Source organism: Anas platyrhynchos, chromosome 5 (genome assembly GCF_047663525.1).
Source record: "Anas platyrhynchos isolate ZD024472 breed Pekin duck chromosome 5, IASCAAS_PekinDuck_T2T, whole genome shotgun sequence".
Lineage (NCBI taxonomy): Eukaryota > Metazoa > Chordata > Aves > Anseriformes > Anatidae > Anas > Anas platyrhynchos.
Genome location: NC_092591.1, coordinates 25,794,005 through 25,821,028, shown reverse-complemented (window position 1 = coordinate 25,821,028; position 27,024 = coordinate 25,794,005). Strand labels below are relative to the sequence as shown.

General features: G+C 45.5%; 1 protein-coding gene and 1 long non-coding RNA gene across 6 annotated transcripts; one reads left to right on the top strand and one right to left on the bottom strand.

Moving 5' to 3' along the window:
* On the bottom strand, window positions 1-7,494 carry NKX2-1 (NK2 homeobox 1). Of its 3 annotated transcripts, none has more exons than XM_027458954.3 (3): window positions 7,158-7,494; window positions 2,305-2,681; window positions 1-1,560 (listed from the first exon to the last, which is right to left on the bottom strand). In XM_027458954.3, exons 1-3 carry the CDS (start codon window positions 7,208-7,210, stop codon window positions 890-892), a joined length of 1,101 nt encoding a protein of 366 aa, XP_027314755.1. In that variant the 5' UTR covers window positions 7,211-7,494; the 3' UTR covers window positions 1-889. The 3 variants fall into 3 exon arrangements, with proteins under 3 accessions (XP_027314755.1, XP_071894580.1, XP_071894581.1); XM_072038479.1 differs by having other exon boundaries at window positions 5,684-7,493; XM_072038480.1 differs by having other exon boundaries at window positions 7,177-7,493.
* LOC140002603 (uncharacterized) lies at window positions 2,694-25,107 on the top strand. 3 transcript variants are annotated; one of them, XR_011809608.1, is made up of 5 exons: window positions 2,694-2,995; window positions 11,431-11,516; window positions 11,904-12,021; window positions 20,219-20,328; window positions 22,978-25,107. It is a non-coding gene; the product is annotated as an uncharacterized lncRNA (long non-coding RNA). The 3 variants fall into 3 exon arrangements; XR_011809607.1 differs by having other exon boundaries at window positions 11,431-11,609; XR_011809609.1 differs by lacking the exon at window positions 2,694-2,995 and adding an exon at window positions 4,617-4,790 and having other exon boundaries at window positions 11,431-11,609.
* The last annotated feature ends 1,917 nt before the right edge of the window (window positions 25,108-27,024 follow it).

The following is a 27,024-nucleotide window of genomic DNA, read 5'->3' as shown; positions in this document are numbered from 1 at the left end:
TTCGTAACGTGTATAATTTATTAGAAGCTTCTTAGGAACTATATTTAAGCCAAATATCTACATAAGTTACAACAGGAAAAGGCGGCGTGCGCAAATAACAAACTGCCAGAGGATTTACGACGGGGCGATCAGTGTCCATAAAAAAGGTGGGGGTTGGTTTGGTTGATTGTATTTTTTTTTCTTTTTACAACAAAATATACAGGCTACTAAAAACTATGGGTTTAGTCCAACTTTTGACAGCATTATACAGCTACAGGTTCACATCAAACGTAAGGAGGAAAATAAAAGCCAAGCCTTTGATGACTCCACATCTCCATCCGCTGGCCCTGGCGGCGGGGCTGGGAGAGGAGACCGGGGGGAGGGGGGAAGCTGCTTCTTGTGTCTGGGTGACGCGAATGTTTTTTTGGGGAAAACCACCCCATCCCCCAAAATCTCTATATTTACATGCAAGTCCTAGACGCTGGCAAAGTGTACATCTGAAATCCAAGCCTTCAGACCATGCCTAATGATGGTCCCCTTTCTGCAGACTGCTCCGTGGTTATTAGTCAGAATTTTTTAACACCCCATACAATAACCTTGGAAAAAAAAAAGAAAAAAAAAAGAAAAAAAAAAAAAAAAGAAAGACCCAAAAACAGCAACAACAAAATCGAAACCAAAAAATAAAGTCACTCTCTCTCCCTTTCTCTCTTATGGGTCCTCAGAGAACCACTCAGTAAAATGAAAAAAAAAAAAAAAAAAAAAAAAAAAAAAGCTTTTAAAAAGAAAGAAAAAAGAAAGAAAAGAAAAACACCCAGCAGTTTGGACAGGACAGAGATTTGCGTGACTGGGAAAATCTGCTTTCTTTTTTTTTTTCCTTTTTTTTTTTTTTGTTTTGCTTTGTTTAATCCTTTCACCAGGTCCTACCGTATAGCAAGGTGGAGCAAGACATGGCAGTGCCATAGTCAGAAGTAGAAGAGTTTAGGTGAGACAAACTGGAGACTTGACTCTGCAGAGAGGAAGGGCTGGCCGAGTGCTGTCCCATGTCAGGAGACTGCCCCGCACTGTTTGTCTGGTGGCTCTGATGCTGTCCGAGGCTGTTGCCATTGGTAGCCACTGTGATTGTTGTAGCTGCCTGCTGCTGATGGCTCTGGATCGCTGCTGTGGGTGTGTTGGAGCCTGCTTGGCAGGGCTTGCCATCCTTTACAAGCACTGGCACTGCCACCCTTCTGGGAGACTGCTGCTGCTGGCAAGAGCCGTTCTCCTGTTGCATCTGCTGCTGCGCAGCCTTGTCTTTGGCCTGGCGTTTCATCTTGTAGCGGTGGTTCTGGAACCAGATTTTGACCTGAGTCGGGGTGAGGTGTATCATGCTGGCTAAGTGTTCCCTCTCAGGGGCGGAGAGGTATTTCTGCTGCTTGAAACGTCTCTCCAGCTCGTAAACCTGGGCCTGGGAAAAAAGGACCCTCCGTTTCCTCCGCGGCGTGCTCTGGAGCGGGGCCATGCTCTTGCTCACGTCCCCCAGGGAGCTGAGGCTGCCCATGCCGCCCATGTTCATGCCCGAGGACGGCGCCATGAAGCGGGAGACTGCAAGGGAGAAGGCGGCACGCTTTCAGCAGCTCGGCTCGGCTCGGCTCGGTTCCCCCGCGATCCCGCAGCCCCCCAGCCCCGCAGCCCCTCACCCCCGGCCCGGCCCCCGCCACCCAGCCCGGCCCCGCCGGGGGTCCCGGGGCGCCCCCGTTCCCACCCAGCGCCCCGCGCCGGATCGGGACCGGCTCCCGGCCGGCCCTGCCCCGCCGAATAAAGGCTCCCGCCCGCCCCTCGCCCTGCCCGGGCCGACCCCCCTGGGGGGCGCCTGGATGTGACAGCCCGCCGCGGCCGGGGGCTCCGCCGGGGCCGGGCCGCCCGCTCGCCACCCCGCGCCCCCGGGGCTGCGGCTCCTGCTCCTCCGGCTCCCTCTCGCCCTCCCGCTGTCGGGCGGCGCCCAGGGGCACGGGCAGAGCCGGCTCCCTCCGGGCCCCCCCGGCCGTGCAGCCGCCGCCCCCCCTTCCTCCCCCCTCACTGGACGGCGAGCCCCGGGCTCCGGCGCCCCGGCAGCGCGGGGGTCCCCAGCTGCCTCCTCCCGCAAGCAGCCCCGGGAGGCTGCGGCAAAGCCGCCCGGTGGAGAAGGGACGGGGCACGATCCGGGGGCAGAGGGAGGAATGGAGAGGGGGGGGGCGGCTGGGATCCGGACCCACTTTCGCCCTGCCACGGAGCCCCCGGCGCCCGCGGTGCGGAGGGGCGAGGGGCGCAGGCACCCCCCGCTGGCCACCCAGCCCCGGGCTCACTTACTTGAGGAGAAGCGGGGGTCCGGGTTGGTGCCGTACCATCCTGTCGCCGAAGCGCTGTTCCGCATGGTGTCCTGGTAAGGCGGGAGCTCACTCATGTTGCCCAGGTTCCCATTGCAGTAGCCCCCCATCGTAGCATGGGAGAGCTGGGGGACCCCTGCCGCTGTCATATGGTAGGCGGCAGTCACTGTTCCGTTGTGGCCCATGGGGTGCTGCTGCATGGCCGGCTGAGAAACCTGAGACTGTCTGTAGGCTGACAAGGGAGCCCCCAAGTTACTGCCCTCCATGCCCACTTTCTTGTAGCTTTCCTCCAAAGGACTCAAGATGTCAGACACTGAGAAAGGAGTCGTATGCTTTGGGCTCATCGACATGATTCGGCGGCTGGGGAAAAAAAAAAAAAAAAAAAAAAAAAAAAGGAAGGGGAGGCAAATCTTTTTTTTTTTTTTTTTTTTTTTTTTTTTTTTGCCAAATATTCTGGTGTTGCCTTAACGCCGATCTTGTTGGATGTACACGTAACCGAGTGGACGAAGTCCGCCTTAATTGGATTGAGTGGAGGCTCAGGGCTGCCTTTCGTTTGTTTTAGCCAGACGCCAGGTTTTAGGCTGCCACCAGAGGCGGGGCATAGGCACTAAAGCAACAAGACAATAGAAGCCTACATCTTGCCCAAGATAATTAGCTTACATGCTGATGACAAGGTAAACACCTTTAAGTTTTACTTGTCAGGATTTTTTTTTTATGTCTTTAAAAAAGAGAGAGAGAGAGAGAGAGCGGCAGGGCGAGGGAAAGAGAGAGAGACCCCGTGAGCAGAACTCATTTTATTTTTCTCGGGGGTGGCAATATTGCGGACGGGGAATCGAAGGCAATGAATGCGAAAAGACCCCCATTTGACTGGGTGAAAGGTTTTCAAATCAGCTCCCGGGTGGCAAGGCTGTCAGCCCAGCCTTTGTGAGAGCTGGGGAGACGGGGCTGGATGCCGGTGAGCAGAAGGACCGAGTTCCTCTCTCCCCCACCAAGTTTGCTCGGAGGAGCTCCGCAGCCGGAGCGCGGCTCTCCGGGGGCCGGCTCCCGGGGCAGGGCCACCGCTCCCGGCGCCCCACACAGCCCGCACCGAGTGCCAGGCTCCTCGGCTGGCTGGGGGTTGAGCAGCACTTGGGATTTAGCAGCTCGGGAGCCTTGCCTATGTCTTCCAAGACCCCCAGTGCAAGACCCCCAGTGAGAGGATTGTTTCTCTCCCTAAAACCACAAGTTCCGTTCACCTAGGGCTTTTTTTTTTTTTTTTTTTTTTTTTTTTTTTTTTAAACCTCAGAGAGAGGCGGAAGATGCAAGTTTGCAAAAACGAGCAGTAATTTAATTGTCTGGAGCGACACACTGCTGAAAAATAGGTTAGCGCAAAATGTCGCCCGGTATTCTCGAAGGCAAAGACTGTCACAGGCTCTCGTGGTCCCTCTGAACCTGAAGCTGCTTTCTAAGGTTATTTATATAGCGCGGGAGCTGGATGGAGAAAACCTCTCAGGTCATCTGCTACACCACCTTGCCAATGAATTCCCCGCCGCTTCGAATAAACTGCAATTTCTGGCACTTTCGGATCTGTTCTCGAATCCGGTGTGAAAACAAAAGCGAGCCCATTCATAGCCACACACATGTACATGCAGCCAGCAGCTAATGTCACACGGGTCTTTGAAGAAATCTCCCAAGTTGTCCAGCATCTTCAAAGCTTATATTTCGGGGTGTTCCCGGGGGGGAACGAGAAACCTCCACTGAGTGTTCAATACCCCGGCCTACGGTCCTGGGAAACTCATTTCATAAAGCGATTACCTGAATATTAAGAAAATTACAGCGAAGGTACAGTTAACCCAGTGACTTTGAAGTGTCAAGTAACTATTTAGTAATTGCACTTGTAAATATGTTTGTGCTCGGCTGGTTTGTGCTTAAAAATGCAAAAGTGCACTTGCTACCCGGGAATAACTAAATATCTTTGTCTAAAGTGGCAGCATAAATAGCCGGTCGCTTTGTGACTGTGCTTGATATTAGTACATAAGGATCATTTTGCTTCAATTGGGAGGCTCTCATTCAGTAGGCAAGAAACCGTTTAGGAGAAAGTAGGTTCCCGTATGAGATTTAACATCCTTCAAGTGTAAGCCTCAGCCTTGATTACACTTTAGAGCTCTGCAAGAGGTGAGCTTTTCCACACAAATATAATCGGGGGGACTTTCCTTCAATCAGGCCTTCATCTCTCCTACATCATCTCAGCTGCCTCGGCACCAGCTCCCTCTGGCCCGAGTGCCCCGAAGTGGGCTTGGTGTGGGTCCGCTGGGCCACCAAGGGCACGGAAGGGCGATTTTAGGCTACAAGGACAGCTGCGTTTACCACGTCCCATTTTCTTTCCAGATCTTTAGATCTTACCTTCCCAGATCCCTGGAGCATTTCTTCTCCATCCACCACCACCACCCCGCCTTTTCTCCCCTCTTTCTGCGCGTGTTTTTCAGAAAGGTATGCTGTTTTGCTCTTACAGAGACACTCGACCTTGCCTGTTTGTTTGTTTGTTTTTGTTTATGCTTGCCCCTGATTTCTCACACATCAGCTTCGTGCCTCTTTTATTAGCCTTAAAAAAAATGAAGGGGTGGATGGAGGGTAAAAAAAAAAAAAAAAAAAAAAAAAGGATCCTCCAAAAGGCTGAGGTGGATTTAAGTCAGAGATGTGGGCTGGCGAGGGTTGCGTGAGGCAGGGGCAACGGTCGTTGCTCTGCGGGGATGGAGCTAGGGGGCGGCCGGGGCCGGGGGCGGGCAGCGCTGGGTGCCCGGTGCCCACCGCCCACCCTGCGTCTTCCTGGGACGCGGCGGCGGCCGCTGCTTTCACCGCCGGCTCTATTGATTCCCCCACTCTAAGGAGCGCTGCTTAAATCGGCTCCGAAAGCCTGTTCAAGGAGATTAACCCGAGGGAGTCCTGCCTTGGCTCTGCGCGGGGGCTTGTAAAGGGGAGTTAAAGCGAGAGCTCTTCATTCCGCCTTGGCTGGGCAGCGGGGTGAAAGTCTCTTGGCAGGGCTGATCGGTTATTTGTAAGGACATCGGCGCGCAAACGAGCACAGCTACACCCCTCAGGGTCCCAGCAGCACTTTTTAGCCCCTCTGGATAGATCCAGTGGAAGAGAAGCGGGTCAGCCCCTGGTCCTTCTTTCCCGCCCCAAAATTAACTTTGCCAGGGCAAGTCAAGCCGCGGAAAACGGTGAGAAAGCTTCCTTGCTGTTGCTCTGCCCCGACCGCTCACCCTTTTCCTTGCAACCCTCCACCCAAGTTTCGATCTCCAGAGCTGTCTCCCGCTCCCCTCGGGGAGTGGCCGACCCGACAGGGTCCTGCCTAGGCTGCCTTTGGTGATGTGCTCGTTTACCTGGTGATGCTGCTTAGTAAAACGCTCGAGTTAAAAGGAAATGCTAAAGGAGGAGAGCAGGGAAGATGAGATGCGTTTTGCCTGGTGGAAGCATTTTCATGAGAAAGGCACGGTCTTCACCCCGTGTTTGCAGAATGCGGCTACACGGACGTCCCTTCAATAGCTTCTGACCCCACACAATCCGTTTGATAACACTCGAGAGGTGGAAGAATGGGAGACTTTGTCAATCAAATGGTGCCAATCCCAATGGAAACGGTGCCACCAAGACCGCAGCGCGTTTCCTCATCAACTGGATTGCGGGGGCTGGGAACTCAAGGATCAGCTTTTGAAAGTGCGCGCAGGGCTCTCCAAAGACAACAATGTCTTTTTTATGCGAGCCGCTGTGCCTCCCCAACGGGAATCAAATGTGCTCGTCCAGCCAGAGCCGCGGAAGGGCTGCAGCGGGACTTGCCACCCATTTCGCCGGGCGGGGGATGGAAAAGGGGGGGTCATTTCTGCCCGCTCGGGCGCCCAGCTCTGCTCCTTGCCCCGAGCCTCTATCCCCCTCCTCCGAGCCCCTTCGGCGGGCAGTGGCAGCCCTGCACCTTTTCCCCGCAGGCAGAGCTCACGGCCCCGCACCAGGCAGGTGCCGACCCCCCCCAGGGCAGCCGGGCTCGGGGGGCAGAGGGCAGGGGCCCAGGCGACGTGGGGGCGAAGCCTTCCTCGACACCAGTCTCACTTCTCAGGCACTGGTTCCTAACACGAGGGGACGAGGCCCCCGTGATCCCATAGGGTGTCACTGCGACACGCGTGACCCGGCGCTGCGTGTCCCTGGAGCGGGACTCAGGGGCTTTGCGGAGGGTTCAGCCCCTGCTGGGAAAGCCTTCAAGCGGGCACGGGGAGAGCTTGGGAGGAACTCTCTCTTCCATCCCGGTTATCAGCACAAGCCTAACGCACCCAGAGACAGATTTAAAATCTCCTCCCAAAGCCCTACGCCTGGACGAGGGGAGAGACACCCGACGCCCCCTTCCATTCATCTCCCTTCCATCCGACAGAGAAACTCGGGGCCTGATGCACGGTGTCGTGCCGTGTCCCCGCAAACGAAGCGTGCTCCCACAGCATCCTGCCCAGAGCCCACTCCGGGAAGGAGGGAGCGGAGGGGACGTTTCTGCAGCCGCTGCGTGGGGCGGACCTGTGTCGCTGTCATTGCCGGCCCCGGGCAGGGCGCCGGGAACCGCTCCCTGCCTGTGCAGCACATGCTCGGGCGTGTGAGGCAGGGTCCTACACTGGCACCCTCCCTGCAAGCACCCCCTCGGCACAGAGCGCGGGTGGGGGGAAAAACTGCCCGTTGGGCTCATCGGGACAACTACCCCCGCCTTGCTTATTTCATTAGGCTGGGGGCAAATCCGCCATGTACCGGTCGCGACCTCGTCCCCTGGCGTGGGAATCTAAGCAAGCAAGTGAACCAGCCAAAGCCCCAGCCGAAAATCCTCACCCCTCCGCAGCGCACGCACAGTTGCTCCTCCAGCTGCCCAGGGCGTGGAGCATCTCGCACGCAGGCTTCCTCGGGGCCCCTCCGTGACCAGTCGGTCCCCTTCGGCCCCACTGGCAGGGCTCTGTGCGAGGGCAGAGCGGGCTCCTCGCAGCCCTCGCCCCTCCTTCCCCAATTCCTGGCGGACGGCCGAAGCCTTCTGCCCTAATCCTCCGACCCCCCGGCTTTTCCTCCGCCGGGCCGTTCCCGGCCAAGAGGGCCAGGGAGGGGCCAGGTGCCAGGTGCCAGGGCAGGGTTTTTGGAGCCGCCTCGGCCCGGCGCCGCTCCGCTGCTGCTCCGGGGGGGGCGCGGGTGCTCTTGTCCGTAGTGGGAACAGTGGGAACGGGCGGGCGGCGGCAGCAGCACCCGAGCCACGTCTGAACCGCGAGCTGCCCTGGCACAGCTATAGTTCTCAGTTAGCGAGCTGACCCTACTGATAGTCCACGTCTGAGTCCCTTAATGTCCGTAGATTGTTACTGTCGCCACACTGTCACTGCGTGCATGCAGGACTCGGTGTGGCCCCAAAGCCGCTTTGATACGGCCGAGTCAGGAGGGGATTTCGGCGGAGGTGGTTGCTGAGAAAATTTGGAGAAAGTTGTGCTTTTGATACTTAAAAATATAGGCATGAATTATATAGGTACAAATACATACGTAAACACTTCTTATCGCTACATACTTGCAAACAAAATCTTACCAGGATCGAACTATTTATCAGTTTTTAGATACAGCTATCAGTAATTTATATTAGATAAGTCGGAGTTACGTGCTTGTGTATATACACCCAGTTATGCACACACATACTGGGGGTTGCATGCCTCTGGGAGCGGGTATGCGGGAGCATATATTTACGCACACATATCTCGTCCTCAGTCCTGTCGCCTGTAAATGTTTCCAAAAGGAACTCGGCTTGCAAGTGGCTGGCCTGGCACCCTGCCCTGCCCTCCCCGGGCACGGGGCCCCACTGGGGAATGGGATCCCTAGGTGCCCTGGCTTTGCTTCCGAAGCCTTCCCTCTCCCCCGGGCAGCCCCGGTCAGAGGATGGGGGAGCCGCTGCTTGCCCCGAGCTCTCTGCGGGCCGAGGGCTCAACGCAGGGCTCTTAGGGCCGGGACTGGGGTTGGGACTGGGGCCCGGGCGCTCCCCCGCGCCCGCCGGGAGTACGTGCGCTGGCGGGAAGGCGACCTTTCCCCCTCGACCTTTCCCTGGGGGTAACCAAAGCTCCCTTTTATTTTCAATGTCACTTCGGAGTTTGCCTTTTGTTCCCCACTACCTCTCGCTTCCAGGGATACGGGCGGCTCCCCGCTGGCTCGGGGAGGGGCGAGCGGTTGCAAAGATATCTCATTTAAAAACGACAATGGAGCCCTTTCGACCAGCCCGGGTGGTGCCCGAGCTTTATTTTCGGGCTGGGGGAAGGGAATTGTTTGCTTTGCTTTTGTTTTCCCAGCAAAACTCGAGGGCAAGTTACAGGAGGGCTGCGAGCGGCCCCGGCCCTTCCTCTTGGCCGCAAGGTACCGGGCAGGGCCCCCCAGCCGCGGGGCTCCGCGGCTCATCTACCCGCAGCTCGGCTGCCAGGCTTCTCAGGCACCGAGGTCTCCCCTCATTGTCCCCTCTGCTCCCCCGCCTGCAGCTTGGCCTGAGTTTCTCCAAAGGCTGTAACTCAGCAGGAATTGCTGGCTGCCCCGTTGTGCCCTCGGCTGGGCCTTTTTGTTATTATTTATTTGTTCTGCGAGAGCAATCGCTGCAAGGTGGGACATCGCACTCGTGCTCCCCAGGCTCCGGCGGAGGTCAGGAGGCTTCCAGCCGTGTCCCGGGAGCTCCGTGTCGGGTCCGGACCCCCGCAGGCCTCCGGGAGGAGGCGTCCCACAGCAGCCTCCGCTGGCAGCCGGGGGAAGTGCAGCCCCGGCCCGGGAAGCGGGGCTTGCACCCGCCTGTCCCTGCCGACCTTTTGTTGTCGAAATTCTCCCTGAAGAGACAGCGAGCCAAGATGAGATAAAGAAAGCAAGAAACAGGATGGGATTTTTCTCAGCCTTCCTCGTAGGAGGTTGATGTGTTGGGTGGGTCTTTGGCACTCTTTGCTGTTTCATCTGTGCGTTGCTCCAGGTCTAGAGGGAAGGATTGGCTTCTTTGAACGTTGCTGCAGCTCCTCTTCAACCCATAGAGGTAGCTTGGCCTTTAAGCAGGATTATTCCCCCTCTCGGGAAGTATCTGTGATTAGCCTCGATCAAGAGGAGCTGTTTGAAAATTTGTGCCTGCTCCAAGTGTTCACTTTTGAAAAGCATAGTCAACAGTTTCAAATTGTGCTCTTGCCAATTCATGGTCACGTACACAAATGATCTCACTCAAATCCTGCCTGTTGGGAGTGACAGTCCCTCTTCCCTGTCTGCTTCCTTCCCTTGAGCCCATGGTTCCCATGGATGCAGTCTGTAGGGCTGAGCTCTGTTCCCCTTCTGCAGGGACAGCCTGGCTGCCCCATGCTCTCCTCACAGTCCAGGAACGGCATCTGCCATGGCACTAGGGGATGAAGGCCTCAGAGGTAGAGCTGAGATGGGTTGGTGAGCTGAGGTCTGGTAGGGCCAGACCGACCAAGCTGCCTACTGTAAATAGCAGGTGGATTTATTTCTCACATGAGCCTTAAAGTCAACATCACCCCTGAATCTTAAAAGTAAAGAAACTACAACTTTCTTGGCCTTGATTTTCTTCCTTTCTTTCCTCAGGAGAGAGGACACAGAAGGTTTCCTTTGGAAAGAGGAACATTTCAGAAGCCCAAGGGCAATTCTAGGGATGTTTCAGAAGTCTCCTTTTCACTTCATGGGAACCAGAGTCTCCTGGGAAGATCATGCCCTCAGTCTGGCTAGTACAACTGGTAGATCTAGTTAAAAGCTGATGTAAAAAGCTGAGCACAAAGGGAGTCATTTGTAGTGAAACCCAACAATGAACTTTATTGGTCCTGCTACCAAACTCATTAACAAAGCTGTACATTCTGAAGCATTGTTTCCAGGCCTGCATTTTGCTAACTAGCTTCTGACATATATATGGCCCAGAGTACTGATGTAACAGGTGCATTTCTCTTGCCAGGAAGGAGTTCAGTTCAGTTACTAGCTTCCACTAGTTCAGCTCCTAGGTACCACCCTCTCAAGAGTTTCCTGTTACAAGCACGGTCTCAGACCTTCCTTGTACAGGAAGATGTACATTACATACATGGAAGGTGTGCAGGGTATAGATGGCAAGGAAGATCAGCTTGGGCTGTGAGACCTGCCCCACAGAAGGAATCTGACTACTCTGACAACAGCTTTCATTGCCTCTAAGATAATGGGGTCAGATAGAACATCCTGGAAGCCAAGACTGGGCTTAGATCAGGCTCCATCAACCGGACTACCCTGCAGTACTGTATCTTTCAAAGTGTGGTATAAAAACAGTATATTCTGCTCATTCACTTCAACACCACCTTCCTCTGTTGTTGTTGGCACTGGTCTCTCTTCCCTTTGGATGTATTAATAACCCATAGCGCAGGATTCTTTGTCTCCCATAATACTACAGGGTTGGCAGTAGAGTTCCACTTAAAACTGAGTTCTGACCAAAATGTTTCACGTATATAATAAAAGACAGGCTCAACCTTGCAGAAACTTTTTTTTCTGGAGTTGATAAACAAGAAGGAAAGAATGAAGTTCAGCTCGAGGTTCACTTGGATTGAAGGACCAAAAAATTAGAGACAAAAACAAAGCCTATTTGTATTGTAACTAAAAAATGCACCCAAGAAGTTTCTGAAGGTCCAGAAGTATCTTAACTTTGAATTAGAATAGTACTTTCTATTCAAATAAAAATCCTAAAACATGTGCTAAGGCAAGTCCTTGCTAGCAGCTTTATTTTCTGTTTCCCCAGACATTAATCATTATTAGCATTCTAGTGCAGAAGAGTCTCCATGTAGCTGGACTATCTTCTAAATTACTTTGGATGATAGACATAATGAAGTTAAAAATTTCACTCATCTTTGCCCTGTCATAAATGAAAGCACATATTATACTCATTCAAAAAATAGCTAACCATAGAGTTAGGTTCAAGTTACATTTTCAATGTAGAAATGTTTATGCTGAAAAAGCCTAGATACTTTCTTGGAAGTAGTTTAATGATGTAAAATAGTCCATTAATGGATTTTGACTACTGTGCAGTTTTTAAAATAATGTCCCTTATAATTAGTTGTTTCATCATTCCTTTATGTGCTTTGCTTATTTCAAATTCCAGGGAAAGAAGACTGCTAAACTGATATAATGAGATAATATCCTTCGCTGGCATAAGTAAGGATATGAGATGGACTGCTACCCACATGGGTAATTATACATGCTTCGTTTCCACAACTGGAACCAGAATGAATACTCTACAGCATTTTACTGTCTTTGAATAACATTAAATGAAAAAAACAAGTGAGTAACTTGTTTACGTATTAGTATTGGAGGAAGCAACCTGAGCTGGCTGTCCTTGAGTTTGTGGAGTCAAACTCATTCAGTGGGCACTTAACACAGGCCTAGGGAGAAAAGCCACTTTGCTACCAACATATATACTTGCTGTGCCGGCTCTGCTGCTCCATGGGGTGCCAGCTCCAGGTTCCCAGGGACAGGTCACCAGAAGGCAGGGAGAGGATCACAGATTTGTCCACTTGTGAGAGACAAGCTTTACTGATGATTAAACTTTACACTTCTATCCCATCTTCTCTGTAGGATCTCAAAGCACTCCAGGATTGTTAATGGGCTTAGGGTGAGAGGAAGAAGTATTACATGCACCATTTTGGGATGGGATAAGAAGCAGAGATCTGGCTCACAGTCATATGGGAAACAGGTGGGTCCACATCATGTTCTGACTAATGAACGGAGGCAGATCTGCCTACTGTCTGCATGGACCTCTCTGGCAGCATGGCTACTACAGGCTGCTGTCACAGCAAAGAGGCAGGGTTTCTGGTGAAAAGTACCTGTGCAGCCAGAGGAGCTCAATGCTGCAGACAAATGAAACCTCCAGTGGCCCCTTACCTGCACCAGATGGAGAGCAGGTTAACAAAAAAAAAAAAAAAAGAGAGAGAAAAAAAAAAAAAGAGAAAAAGAAAAACATTTGGGTGACCCAGCATCTCTGCAGTTTTTCCTGATGGGGTTGCAAACAGGGCTGCAGGATGTGCTCAGGAGTGTGTACATGCTGCCATCACCTGCAGGCAGGGGTCTGTCCTGTCACTTTGCCACCTGTGGCCCAGGGCTCTCCCAGCATGAGAAATAAGGATTGCATTTAAATTCAGTGGGAAGAGTCTCTGGTACTTACAGCCTTTAAAGCTTGCACTGCAAAATCTATCAAGGAGTACTTGCTTTTCATTATTGCATTTTGGTGCTTTTCAGTAAAAAAAAAACTCTGTCCTGAATGTAGCCTGGAAACATTAAATGGAAATACATATTGCATGAAGCAGGGGTTTCCAAACAGATCTTGCTTTGGGTACTGCTTTCTGCAGCAACCATAGCTGCCAACTCCTGCTGGCAGCTGGAGTTGGTGTCAGCCCTGGCCAGAGCTGCTGACTGTGGTGGTGGCTGCTAGGACTGACTTTGTACCAGTCTGCCCATTCCACCTCCAGCTCCCCAGCCACTTGTCACCCCTCCCAGTATGAGGATGCCAGCCATAGCTCTCCTAATCTATCTTCCAACCCCACAGTCATTTTTCTCCTTCTTCCTCCTGTGATATTTTCAGCAGCTGACCAGCACTGCCAGCATACTTGCATGAAGTGACTTTGGTGCTAGAGACAGTGGGACACTGCTTGTGTCCAGGTACAAGCATCACAGGTGAACACCTTTCTACATAACACTCAGAATACCAGCAGTACCATGCAGGCTGCAGGGTCTTCATGCCTAGGAACGCTGTGAATTACCATGACCAACCACTTTCAGAAATAAATAATAATAATAAGGTGTCTGAAATGTTTTTGAAATTTGTACCTCTAAGAAATGTGGCTTCTGTAGGAAATTTTCAATGAATTGTGGGTGCTCAGCTCTCCATGGCCTGTTTCTTGCAAGGCATAACGCTCTGCTGAACATACAGCCCTTTGAATTGACGGGCTTCTCTAAATTTTCTGTTTCTGATTAAATCATTATGTATTCTGCATTTACACAAAATGGCTAGAAATGCAGAACTTTGCCTTCCTCTCAGTCTGCATGTCATTCCTTTACAAAGCTTGAAAATATTTTTGTTTCATCTGGTATTTATTCATTTGGCTATGCTGTGTATCCAATTAGACTATTCTGCTGCAGATTCAGAAATGAGAACAGTTCCACCTCCCTCGCATGCAGCACCATTTCTCTTCAGTTTCATTTCCCTCAGGGTCACTGTTAGGTGATGATATGCAGTAATGTCCCCAGCAAGGTGCTGTTTCCATTAGCTTTCCCCTTCAGAGCTGGTCAGAGGTCTGAATTCTTACATGATTTGTTTTCTTGGCTTCTTAGAAAATAAGGTTCAGTTCTGATCCCTCTTCTATACAGATGAGAAATGCTCTGCTTTCAAATATTTCTTCCTTCTCTAATAAGACAGTGGCTCTTACCTCTGTTGTTAAACCAAGCAGAATGTTTCATTGGATGATTCTTTAAATCTTTATTCAATACTGTTTATATAAAGATGGTTTTTAAAGCAGGAAGAAATCACGTGACAGAACATATCATGCATATCCATACACCCCTGGTAAGACAATAGCAGCGAATGCTCCCAGATGCATCTACATGTACATGGAATACAATGCAAAAGCAAAGAAAAAAATCCACCTATGGAGCACAAAGCATTTTCTGCAGATGGGTAAAAGCATAAGCTCCATACTACAAGGATGCAATAAGCTTAGTAGATGTAATCTTCGCTGAATCAAACATGATTCAACATACAATATGCTTTCAGTTATGCTATTTTGGCAACTGCCTTCAGGGGAGGAGGAGGAATGACAAACCAAGTGTGACAGGTTCCCTTTCTTCCCTCAATGAAGTGTCGTTTGAAAGTTTATCTTCTTTCAAGCACTGAAGTGTCTTTTTCTCTGATCATGAAATTCTAACATGTGGGGGCACTTCAGTGCCTTGCTGCACTTTAGCTTACAAGAGCAGTTATTCTCTTAAAGTTAATATTACTCAGTAGCCTTATATTGGCTCTTCACACCACTTGAGGCCCATGGTAGGGCTTTGCAAGAGAAGCTGGAGACAAACGGCCCTGTACTTTACCATCATGAGCCTTGAATAAGCTGCTGTGGAAGTTGACTTGGAGACAAATTAGGGCTTGCATATCCAGGGAATCAGTGATCTGCAAATTTGGAAGAGGGGTTTTAGAGATGAAGTGACTACTACTGGAAAATCTGAAGAATTATTACTCATATAGTCAAGCCTATCAATAAATACCAGGGTTGAGGTGAATTCAATCACCAGTCAGGTCTTCTAGTTTTATTGATCTTTCCATGCTTTCAATATATATTTCCTATAGTTATCATCTACATTTAGCTGGGTAAAGAGTCATCAGTAGACATTGTATTGCAATTAAAACTGGCAAGCTTAAACCTTATCATTTTCAGCAGAAGATACATTGTCTATTTTTTCCTGAATTTTCATCTTTTTCTGTTAAACAAACCTAATTGAAACTCCACTTGGGTGTTGCTTGCCCACATTTTTCCCTGTCCCCCAACTCCATAGCTTGACAGCATCTCCCAGCTGCATTGTTGATTACAATTTTATGTTATCAGAAGTTGAATTTTCTCTTCTGAAAATCCTTACTTTTCTCTGTTTCAATACAGATGCAAAGCAAATGTCAAATATCAAGGTTGTCATTTTTTCTGTTTGCTTTTTTTTCCTGAGAAAGAAACTTCACCAAAACTCCTGTTGTTTTGATAAATGCTTTGCTCTGGTTTCAGAAGTATCTTTTTTTTTTTTTTTTTTTTTTTTTTTCCTGTGGTAGAAAAAGTACAGTTTGCAGCCATCTCAAACAGAAATTAAAAACCCGATTGCTCTGAGTTCTTAAAATTGTTCTGAGTAACTAAATGCCAATGAGAAAACCCAATATCTTGGACTTATTTTCTGGGAAGTAGAAAGCTGTGGAAAGAACTCATAAACTGGACATCTGCATGTCTAATGGTTGGCAGAAGCCTGCTCAATTATACCAGCTAAATAGTTAACAGCTGATAAGATATTACCCATCTGGTCCTATACTATGATCTAGACTGCAGAACTCTTTTGTCTTCAGAATAAACTCTTGTCAAGGCATCTTGTTTCACTATTCTAGAAAGTCTTCAACTAACCATTACACTCAGCTGACCACATTGTTCATCACTGTTGTGGCATGACTGACAAGCATTGCCAAAGGCAGGAATCCAGCTTCTCCTCACTGGGCAATTGCAATTCCTAGATGTCTCTATGTATGGTCAGGTTACTGGTGATAGAGCACCAGAGACTCTGTGGTGCTGTTTCAAGACTCAGATAGAAAATGTGCCTGCCATTTCTCTACTAAAGATGTGAGTCTCAGGATCTTTTACATATCATTCTGTCTCTAATGACTTTAAAAATAATTGAACTCCAAAAATTGTAAGTGTTTTCTTTTTAGCTATTGTTCCTTCCATATTTTTTTGGTCTTGTAAAAAATATTATTGAATTTTATTTAAAAAAAAACTGTCTTCCAAAATGCTTACTCTTCAACAGGAAATAAGAATGCCTTTAGCTTTTTCAACTTTTATTGAAAAACAACAAATCCAGTGTATTCGTACAAGACATGCACATTATTATTTTATTTGTCAAAATAGACCATTCCTTACCATCACTTCTAAATAGAACATTGTGGACTACTTTTCATGAGACAACCCATAACTGCACTACAATCTGTCATAAAACATCTGGTAGCCTAAATTTACTAATGTAGTATAATGCTCTTTTGTTTCTTGTTTGCAAGTCAACAGCTCCAGAAATGCATAGGTAAACATCTTCTCCTTTCTTTTTTTCCACAGCAAATGTTTTCCAAGTTTCACAATGGGTATTATTCTTTGTATACTATAATGTCTTTCTTTGAATTAGTTATCTAAATGAATGCTAGGTAAATCTCTTCACTTTCAAATCCTCCCATCTTTATGTGCACACATTACTTTTACTGATCTCACAGAGTTCTGTATATATAGGGAAAGGAGGGTAGAGACTTAGAAACTGCCACCATTGCAACTGACTACATGATTTTTGTTTCTTTCTTTACTTTTGCATGCAACTCATTGAGTCAATATCAAATTTATTCTCTCTACATTTGCCTCTTCCTTTCTCTGTCACTTTCATTCCTAGTCCACCTCTGCCTCTTGTCATCTGTGTGCACAGTGTTGTCTCTCTTGCTGTCATGCCACAAAGCTGAGAAGATCAAGTCCTAGCCCAAGAGAAAACAAATGTGTGATCATGAAGGTCATGCAGTTGCAAGGTATGTTTCCATTCCAAATCCAGCTGCATGCTATTGGTCAAAACCAAATTGCATAGCAGTATTGCTATGAGAAACTCCTGCAAATCATGAGCCAGGTTAGAAAGAGTCAAAGAGCAAGTGGCACATACAGGTGTCCCTTTGCAAAGGGACAGATTTTTTTAGGCTGTTCAGTGGCTTCATGAATTGCTCAAAGGGTTGCTAAGTGTTCTTAAAAGTAGAAAATATGCATGTCTCACTTCAGCCATTGGTGCAGTGAAAGGGAGGTGCTGCACTACAAGGACTCCACATGCCAAGAGTGAAGGGGGGAAGGAGCACCGTAAGCTGTGCCTCTGTGATATCCACTTCTCCCCAGATGTATAGCTGTTACTTGTCTCCATTCATCTTTATTCCTAGTCAACTATACTCAGACAGCATGGAAAATAAGTCATAAACTGCTTGTTCCTCATCTCACATAGCCTGAGAGGCATGTGATGAGGTGTGGAAACAGCATGGCTGCCTCTCAGCCAGCAGTGTGATGACATACAAGTTGGACCAAACTTAGATTACCACAGGGACATAAAGGAGGATGGTCCTTTTTCTTGTTTGTGGAGCCAAGATTTTGTGTTGGCACCAGGAGAAAATGTGTTGTGGGACTCAACTCAGTGCAACTGAGACTTTCACTGAGTGTTTGAATCCAGCACCAGGAAAAAAGATCACCTCCAGTATCCACCTCCATGATAAAAATCCTTCTCAAAGTGATTGAATGAAAGAAGAACATGGAAGCATTATACCTTTAAATAGTCTACACTCACAAGTTTCTGTCAAGGTTAGTTTCTTTCTGCTAATCATTTCTTTAAAATTCATTCTTGCTACATCTCATTTCTTTTCCACATCATGCACTCCATTTTTCTCTTCAGAAAAGGGCTGGTTTCCTTACTCTACATCCATGTATATAGCAGAGTCAAAGGGCTGGAGTCTGAAGGATATGTGGCTGGAATATAACGGTATCAACTTCAGTAGTTACTCCAGGAGTACTTGAGAGAAGAGTCAGGGACAAGTTCTTTTTAACAAAGCAAAGCCTGTTGTCACAATTGTTTAAAGCTTTGTGGTACAACATAGGATGTGTCAGATAATGTTCATTTTTAAAAAAGTATCCTTTTGCATTTTGCAACCTCCTGTCAGCTGGGAATTTTTATTTATTTATTTATTTATTTGATTTCTTCTTCTCGTGACCTGTTTTTGCAATTTGTTTCTCTGCTAGCCCAAACTAAGAAATTCTTCCACATCACTGCATCTGGTAGCTCTGATAGTCCTGTGACTGCTTAATTTGTTTGCGTACTTATAGATGAATCATGAGAGAAAGAAAACAAACTTGAACTCTACCATTTCCATTTGCTCAAATACATAATTTTAATGAGCAGTAAATTTGCTGGAAAATGTAGTACCAGTTTTCATGACACTATCCATTTATGAATTGCACAAAATAACAGGGCTAGACGGGCAACTCAACTGAAAGAGTTGTTTTCTTCTTAATTGGAGTAGAGGACTAAGAGTCCTGAGGAGATCTGAATGAGCTTTGAGATTTGCCTCATCTCAAAGGTTGGTGCTTTCACCCCTTTGTGCTTGTTAGGTAGCACCTCACCTCTTATTTGGCCTCTGCTGAAGATGACATCCATGCTAGAGTAGGGGCAACTAGAGCCCAGCACAGCAGACCTTCCATCAAATCATGATGACAGTTACCCAGGTTGTGCATTTTATACCCAGTAAAATAGCTCCAACAGTGGAGGGTTGATTTTTCTTTCTCTAATGTTTTATCTGTTCTTGGATGGCCTTTTCATTGCTTTCATTGAGGGTCATCCCTACTCCCAATTTTTCCAATATTAAAACTTTCTCTTACTAATTTTAGTTGCTGCTTTTATTCATCCATTTAGTCATTACATCCCTTTTAGCCATGAATGTTCTGTCTCTGTCACATCCTTATGTTACAGATATCCTGTTTTACCCTGCTATAAGGAGTTGAGTCACCCTAGAAATGATTGCTTCCCTGTATTGCCTAGAAAGGACAGTTTATATAGCCATCAGCGAGTAGAAATCTGCATATTGACATCTCTGATTAGCTGAGTTGAATCTAGCTCTTTTTATGGTCATCAGCAACATCTTTCTCAGAATGACTCAGCATGGCACTGGAAGGGCTCAGCAGACTATTGAAATGCTTACTCAGAGATGAACTACTAAATTAGTCAAGGGAGCAAATAGCTAGTCCCTCAGTGCCTTCCTCTGATCATCACCATCTCTCTCTTTGCTTAAGATGGAAACTCACTACTTATCTCACATGATTTACTGTTTTTGTTGTTGTTGTTGGTGGTGGTTTTTTCTTTTCTTTTTAGGGTTTTTCTTATCCTTCTTCTTTTATATAGTAGCAATGCAGATTTTGTATTTACATTCATTGGCATGGGATATTACTGTGAAAATTCACATCCATCCTCCCTGCCCTTCTCTTACCCATGTCTTTCAAATAAAAATGTAAAGCTAATATATAAGATTCCTTAGTTTGTACTTCTCAATTAGTACATTTTTTTCCTTGCTTAAATGGCCCTCCTGCTGTTCACCACATCAGTAAAGCAGAGTATTTCTTTAGTCATATAGCATAAAAATTATTTTCTGGACAACAAGTTTTAGGGAGTATTTTCTGTCCATTGTTAAGGTATGCACCATGAGGTGGACAATGTGATTCATCATCCCAGTTGAATAACCTTGTTCTGGGCTTTCCTTCCTTCCTCCAGCTTCTTCACTTTCTGTATTTCCCAGATCAATCTTGTGTTTTTGTTTCTAACATCTCCCTAGGCTCCTTCAGTCCTTTCATATTATATGTCCGTATAACATGATGTCCCCAGCGAAGGATGGGAACATTTCCCAGGGAAGAATCATCTGCAAATGCCATCAGTATGTTTCTAATCTTCTTTCTTCTTTCTTTTTTTTTCTTTTTTCTTTTTTCTTTTTTTTTTTTTTTCCTAATCACACTAAAGATATTAAATAAAATCAGAGCTAGTTTCAGTCTCTGTAAGAACCCTCTAGACACCTTCCCCAGCTTGCCACATTAGCGCTTATTGTTTCAGTCCAACAGCTAATTTATAACTCATGCTTTAGTGCTCTTGAATGAAATTAATGCAACAAAACATAATTCTAGACCTTCTGGAAAGCAGAGGTGATATTTATTTTAAACAAAACTGACTGTGGTCCCTCATGCTCTTTTTCCCACATATTTTACTCACTTCTTTTCTCACACCCACATGCCCATAAGCACAAACAGTGTGTATGTCCAGGTACTCTGGCCAGTTATCGAGTCTTCACTGCCTCTCTTGTGTTCCTCTTTTGGTTTAACAAGCAGGATTTTGGATAGGCCTTTTATACCTTTGAGGAGCTGAATGCATTATGAAGCAATCCCTGAATGCTAAAACTTGCTTACTTCATCTTTCATAAATCTTACATGAAGCCGACATCTGGTTTCCTTGGGCATCTTTAGGGCTCCAGACCATCTTCAAATTGGGGTAGTGGAAAAAGGAAGGACATATGTCATGTGTTGTAACTTTTTTACCCCACTGTCTTGTCCTCACAGGTCTGTGCTGGGACCTTACTGGAGCACAGGCCTTCAAGTTCTCATCCAATAATCACATTCCTCAAGGCTTGACAGTTTGACTGCAGCTGCTCGTGCCCTTGGTTATCAAGGCAAGTATCTTGGGGATTGTTATCTTATTGATCTGTAAGTATGACCACTTATCAGAGTGGTCATTACTTATTTTAAATTTTGCCTGTAGCACTTACTCAAGAGGGTTCCATTTGTTTTTCACATCGTGGGCTTATTATAGGTTCTGTTTTATGTGCAATTTACTTCCTTTTATGGGTCCAATCAACAGATGTTAAATATGATTTGTTTATTCCTGACAGTCTTCTAAAAATCTCAGCCTGAATAAGCAGTCATCTCAGACTCTAAGGTAACATGGCACATTATCAAACCACTCATAATGGAAAAGATCCCAACCTATGCAGTTTGATTTTGGTAGAGTGACTGAAGCGTACTTTAAACACGGGACAAATAAGTTCCGTATCTCAATGATTTTAGAGTTGCAGTCTGTTGAGCTGAATCAATTACAAATGGAGGGTCATTCAAAGACAGCAAAACATTTAAACTGTAATTCCCCATTTTGCAATGAGTCAAATAGCACTGCACAAGCTCATCTTTTGCATGTTTTTGTTCAGTGTCTATGGTTTTTAGCACTGGTGGTGTTGCCTATGAACATGTTACATATTTATTCTATTTCAAGGTCAAGATTTCCTGAGAGGATAGAGATATACAAATAACTTACATTTGATATGGCTGGGTATTCAAGCAGCAGTGCTATTGTAAGTGATAACAAAAGACAAAATGTAAGTCTGATACTTAAGGCCAGAACATGTTGTTTTTTTTGAATCTTTTGTAATAAAATGAAGAAATAGAAATTTTATCTTCCTTTATAAAAACGTATTTATTTCTTTGTGTGTTTAGTTTATGATATCAGCTTTACAAAATGAATCAAGCAGCTTTTACAATAAAAGATAATTCATAAATGTTCCTACAGGATTACATATTATTTCTTCATATACACCAGTATCCAGAGGTCATTGCTTTCTTGTCAGAGAGAAATCTGAAGCACTGTATTTTGGGTTTAATTATAATATTCATATGTTTCTGTAAACAAATGCTGACCTCATTTAGGTGCTGGTTTAGGAGTCATTTTGTAAAGCAGCTGTTTGGGGGTCACCACTGCCATTTTTTTTTATTCTGTGTGCATACATTGTCACAGGGTACAGAAGGAGACAATTTTTCTCCTTTTTCTTTTCCTTTTCCTTCACCTGCACCCCCAAGAAATCCACTTGTTGAAAATACAAAGACAAGCATTAGACCGGACAGAATATGGGCAGCAGCGGGAAGGTACAGGAGAGAAAAAGTGAGAAAGGTCTTTCAGGAGGATAATCATGGGTCAGAATGAGTCTGAATTGCAGAGAGAATGTACAGGATCAAGGGACAGAAGAAGAGCATTGAAAAAGGAAGGAAAGAGAAAGAAAGGAAATCAGATAGCAAAGAATAGATGGCACGTATCCTGGTACCAACCACAGAAGCCTGTCTGCTCTCCAGCACCAAGGAGCACAACACTGGCTGCTACTGCCCCAGAAGGCTCTGCCTTCTGCTTCTGCTTCCTATGACAAAGAAATGCCTCTGTTCTGATATTCAAATCCCTCTTCAGGGACAGGTTCAAGCAACACAGAGATTATTTCTCCTTCTCTGCTACTAGTGTGATTCCTTTTTTCAAGAAAATTTTAACTGATTACAGGGAATTTCAGTCATTGGGAGAGAAGCTGTTGGTCTCACTGGTAGTGCACTGAGGTTGCAGACCTTGTTCTTGCAACCATGAAAAATCACTACAGACCCTAATACATTGGGAACTAAATGTCAAATGCTGTTCAGATGCTTGGTGCACCTACTCTCATTGACAAAGAAGACTTTCTGCCTTTGCTACATCTAGATGATGTGTGTCGTTGGCATTTACCAATCTCTCTGCATATGCTTCCCTTTTGCCATTAGAGTTCACCACTGTTAAAGTGGCTACATTTTTGCCTTCATCTGGTGTGTGTAGATCCACCAACTACCTGCAGGGCTAGGAAGCTTGCATCAGAGCAAAGAAGGGAATTTGAAATAAGTAGGACCGAAATAGGATGTTACTTGCGGAAATGTATTATGGAGTTCTGATCCCTGACTCATGCATGAATAAATCCAAAATGCTAATTCTAATAAATCTTACCCTGGAAACAGAGTGAGTTCAAGGTTAACGTCCCTGAAAAACTGAATCATATTTTCCAGAAGGACATCTCTACTGCAGTTCTTGCTAACACACATATTCAAAACAAACAAACAAACAAACATTACTGCCAACTTGCTAGGGCAGAGAATAGTAGCTTTTCAAATATAGAAATGTCCTCTCTTGGTATTGTTTCTGTCCCCAAGGGGAAAATTCAGGGTCTTTTTGAGAGATCAATATGAGCCATCTCTGAGAAGCAGGATCCTTTCCTTTTTCTCCTTAGAAGAGAATCAAGCAGAGCCAGTTAGAAACAGTGAAAAAACATTACTGTCTCAAATGTTCATTCCCCCAAAACATAACTTTTTGCAAAGATGTGTTTTCAGTCAGTTTTTAGCAGAAGTGTTTCTCAGCCCTCTGCTCTCCTGGGAGCAGATATTAATCCACAGTTATAGAACCTAAAACCTGCTGTCTTGCTATCTTTTTCTTGCATGAAAGAAGATTCTTTTGGAAGATGCAATCTTTCTTTTTTTTTTTTTTTCAGAAATTTCATTGGAGACTGCCCCAGAGACATGGACACATGTGGAGTGTCCAGAGGCTGACCGGTGAGCACGCATTTGGCAGCACAAGGAAGAGACTGCTCACGCACTGGAATACCAGGCATCTTCTCACAGTTGACTTTTAGTTCTTGCTTTGTTGTTCCCATGTGGTGCTTTAGCATCCCTGGGAGTCAGCCATTCAGGGATGCTTTTCTGGGCATCACTGCTGCCAGCCAACACCAATACCAGCTTGTGTTGAAGCTAACTTGAGCTGGAGTACTGACTTCTGTGTTCCCTGTACTTATGACCCCCAGTAAACTGCCCAGTCCCTGCTATTCAGATCAGTCCAAGGCACAGCTAACCTTACAACTGCTCCTCAACCTGGCCTGACATTTTGAAACCTGCTTGTGTAATTCATAAAAATGACAGCGCAAGAAATATCTTCTTTTCCCCATTGCAAACTCAAAGCTAAAAGCCATCACAGCTGCTGCAGAGGCTTCACCAAAAGCCGTATCAGCAGTTTCTGTTTTAAAAACATTTTTTTTTTTTCACCCAGTCACACTGATGCAGCTGCAGTTTTCGGCAGAGCCTTCTCTGTGGCTGATTTGCCATTTTCTCTCACTTTCCATTAAAAAATATCTAGGGCTTTCAACACCTCAAGTCTTAGTTTATGAAACTCTGAAAGTGAAGGTTAAATATATCACAGCATCTGGAAAAGCTCTGTCAGACCCAAGGTCAAGTATTTTGCATGTTTAGATGGAGGATTGTCTTTGTTTTCCAACTACATTCTGAATGCCAGATGAAATTACCAAAAGTTGCTTCAGACACAGTGTCAGTAACACGTCGTGGATACCTCAGTGCTAATGAATGCTACCTGATGAATTTGAAATAGTCTACCAAAGGCAATGGCATTGGGTTCAAATCTCTCATGGTCGTGAAGGCAACCAGGAGCTGGTAGGTTTCATGAGTGCTACCCTCAGACAGTATATCTTGGGCTACAAAGGCTTTTGCTAGAATTTGTGCTGCCTCCATGAAGGACTTTCATCTCTCCTCAGGAGCCAGCTGCTTTAGTTCCTGTGATCCAAGGTCCAGGTTCCTTCAGAAATGGACAACTGCAGAATAGCTCCTGCAGACAAGGAAAAAAAAAAAAAAAAGAGTTGGATTTTGTGAACAATAGAATGTCCCCTGCTGATTTGAGACCTTCTTCAACAGCCATGGGTGTCCAGCCTGAACCCTGCAGGATTTTGCCAGGAGAGCTTGAAGCACAGCAGGGAATGCAGTTTCCATGCCTTGAGAAGCGTGGCAGTCCTGGGGCAAGGAGGCAGTCACATGTCATTAGATAGAAATTTGTGGTAGAGGGAAGGAAACAACATTTTAGGACTCCCGGTGTTGTGATAGAAGGAAGGAGGGGAACATATTACCAAATTAAACATTTTGTTCTCTTTTCCTCATGTAGTTTTGTGCTGTTTTGGTTCTTGTTTTCTGTGAGTGCTGTTCCCACACATTTCAGAAACAAATGGATGGGTGAAAAGGATATTCAGCTTCAGGTGCCCTTGATATCAAAACAGAGATGAATGCATTCTAAGGCAAAAGATACAAGGACTGATTATCTAACACCTATGCTTGACATCTAGCTTCTGAGTCCACATATGAAAAAAAACAAACTTTCTTCTCCCTATTCATTTCAGTTAGAACATGTGCTAGTAGATAGGGTAGGATGAAAATAATTTATGGGTTTTGTGCAATTCATAGTATGTATTTTAACTGAAAAAAAAATATTAAAAAAAAATATATATATATATATAATGAAAATCACCACTACTGAGAAGACGTCAGACACACTATACTTTCTCTTCATTATTACAGCACATATCCAAAACAGTTATGCAGAACAACCTGTAAAAATAAGATGAAAAGCAGTGAAAAGTGTCTTGCTATATGTTTTTTTTTTTTTTTTCCTCTCGTGACTCCACTTAATTTCTGTTAAACTGGACAAACCCAGACATTTATCTGAGGGAATCTGTGACAAAATTCCTACTGTAAGAGCTTTACCAGAGCTGAATCTCACCTGATACAAGATTGTGGGAATAAAATAACTTCAAAAAAACTTTCATTTCTTTACTTTTTCTTTCTTTACTTTAGCTGTTTCTTTTATTAGTATGTTACTTTACAATGAGATGTTTAGGAACATCTTGAGACATCTCTTCAATTGAAAAAATTCATTGGATGCTTCATCAAAAAAATTGTGAATCCTGAAAGGAACATAGTCTGTGTTTGGTATTTATTTGATATCAGAAGTATATAATTGAATCTTGGGTATGGACCAGTGGAATAGTTTCTGTTCCAGTTAGATCAAAGTTAGATCGAAGGTCTGCCTAACCGATATCCTGTGATGGCCAAAAGTATATACATGTAACTAGGGGAGAGCAAAAAGATAGAGAAAACCTACAGTGATGCTTCTCCAAAATAACCTTCCAATCTCCATCAGCTTGTGACTCAAAGATCCCCTGAACCAGACATGGTGTTTAATTATCTCTGATGAGTTTCTGTTACTTGAACTTCTCCAGACTCCTTAAATTCATGCCCTGTTTTAGTACATACAGTGCTTTTTGATAAAGAATTATTTTAAAACATTTTGTGGTAAACCATCTCCTTTTTGTTTGTTTATAATCTGCCACCTGCCAATGTCATGGGGTGCCCCTTGCTCTTGCACTGGGAGAGAGACTATCAACACTCATTTGCTATTGGCACTCAGGACTTTACACGCCTCCAAAGTATTTCCCCTCTGTTATCTCTCTTCAGGCTGAAGAAACCTCACCTTTTGGAGTAAATCATTTCATAACTGTGCCAACATTCTCTGAGCCTTTTCAAATTCTGCTATGTCCTTTTTGAGATGGGCAAAAAGAATGGTATGTAGTGTTCAGGATGCAGATGTACCATGAATTTATACAATGGTATTATGTTTTCTCTTTTGTTCTCTTTCCCTTTCCTAGGCATTTTTAACATTCAGTTTCCATTGTTACCTCCACTAAGAACTGAGATGACATTTCCATAGGACTGTCTGTTACAACCTTTCATTTCTGAGTAGTTATCTCTGAGCCCATAATATTACATGTGAAGTTAGCATAGGATTTTTTTTTTGTTATATGCATCACTTAATGTTTATCTACTCTAAATTTCACCAGCTATTTAGTACTCAGTCTTGTAAGATCCTTCTAGACAGTTCTGTCACCCTACTACTCATACTCGAAGCATTCAATATCTGTTATTTAAAAGAGAATTACTATTTAGCTTTAAAAACATATTAAAATTAAATATATATCAGGGAAAATTATAACCATTTGGTCTAGTTTCTATATTCAGTAACTCCAGGCTTCCTATTTATTGCAAATCTGTGGGAGCAGAAAAGAACCTTTCCCTGGAAATTGCTGGTGATCTGCTATTGGGTAGGATTGCAACTGGGGCATGAACTGGAACAGTCTCATATAAATAATCTATGCTTTCTTCTTTCTTCACTATAAATAAGCTATTTCCAGTGGCTATTGCTGTAGTGGGAACAGACTGTACATATGGGACTGAGTGTGGAACTTGAGGTGTCTGAGCAGATGTAGCTTACATTTGAAGTCAGGCAAAATCTGGAGTCAAATGCCTCATTCTTGGAACTGAAGTATTTTTAAACCTGTTTTAAATAACAGGACCAAGCACAACACGCACATACACACTTTTTTTTTTTTTTTTTTCCTCTTGAAATATACTGCTTATAATATGTAGCTGGTGATTAGAGAAAGAATGAAGAACAATGATCCTACTCTCAGTCAGTGGCCTTTGGCCAGTTAGTTTTTCATCTTTGACAGGCTCTGAGTGCTCCTTCGGGCACACGTCTGCCATGGACAGCTTACAGAAGAATTTGCCAAGTTCTTTCCCTTGACCCTTGTCTTACCAGAGTAGCATGAGCACAAGGGAGAAAAGGGACTCATCATTTTCCTTGCTCTGAGTCCCGAGAATTGTGGACTCCCATGCTTGCCATAGAATTGGGCTCGACTTGCTTCATC

Coding starts and splice junctions, on each gene's coding strand:
- NKX2-1 (XM_027458954.3), bottom strand. CDS start 7,210: ATGCTCCACGCCCTGGGCAGCTGGAGGAGCAACTGTGCGTGCGCTGCG. Junction 2,682..7,157: donor TGTGCGTGCGCTGCGGAGGG/GTGAGGATTTTC, acceptor TTTTTTCCCCAG/CCGCCGAATCATGTCGATGA. Junction 1,561..2,304: donor GGACCCCCGCTTCTCCTCAA/GTAAGTGAGCCC, acceptor TCTCCCTTGCAG/TCTCCCGCTTCATGGCGCCG.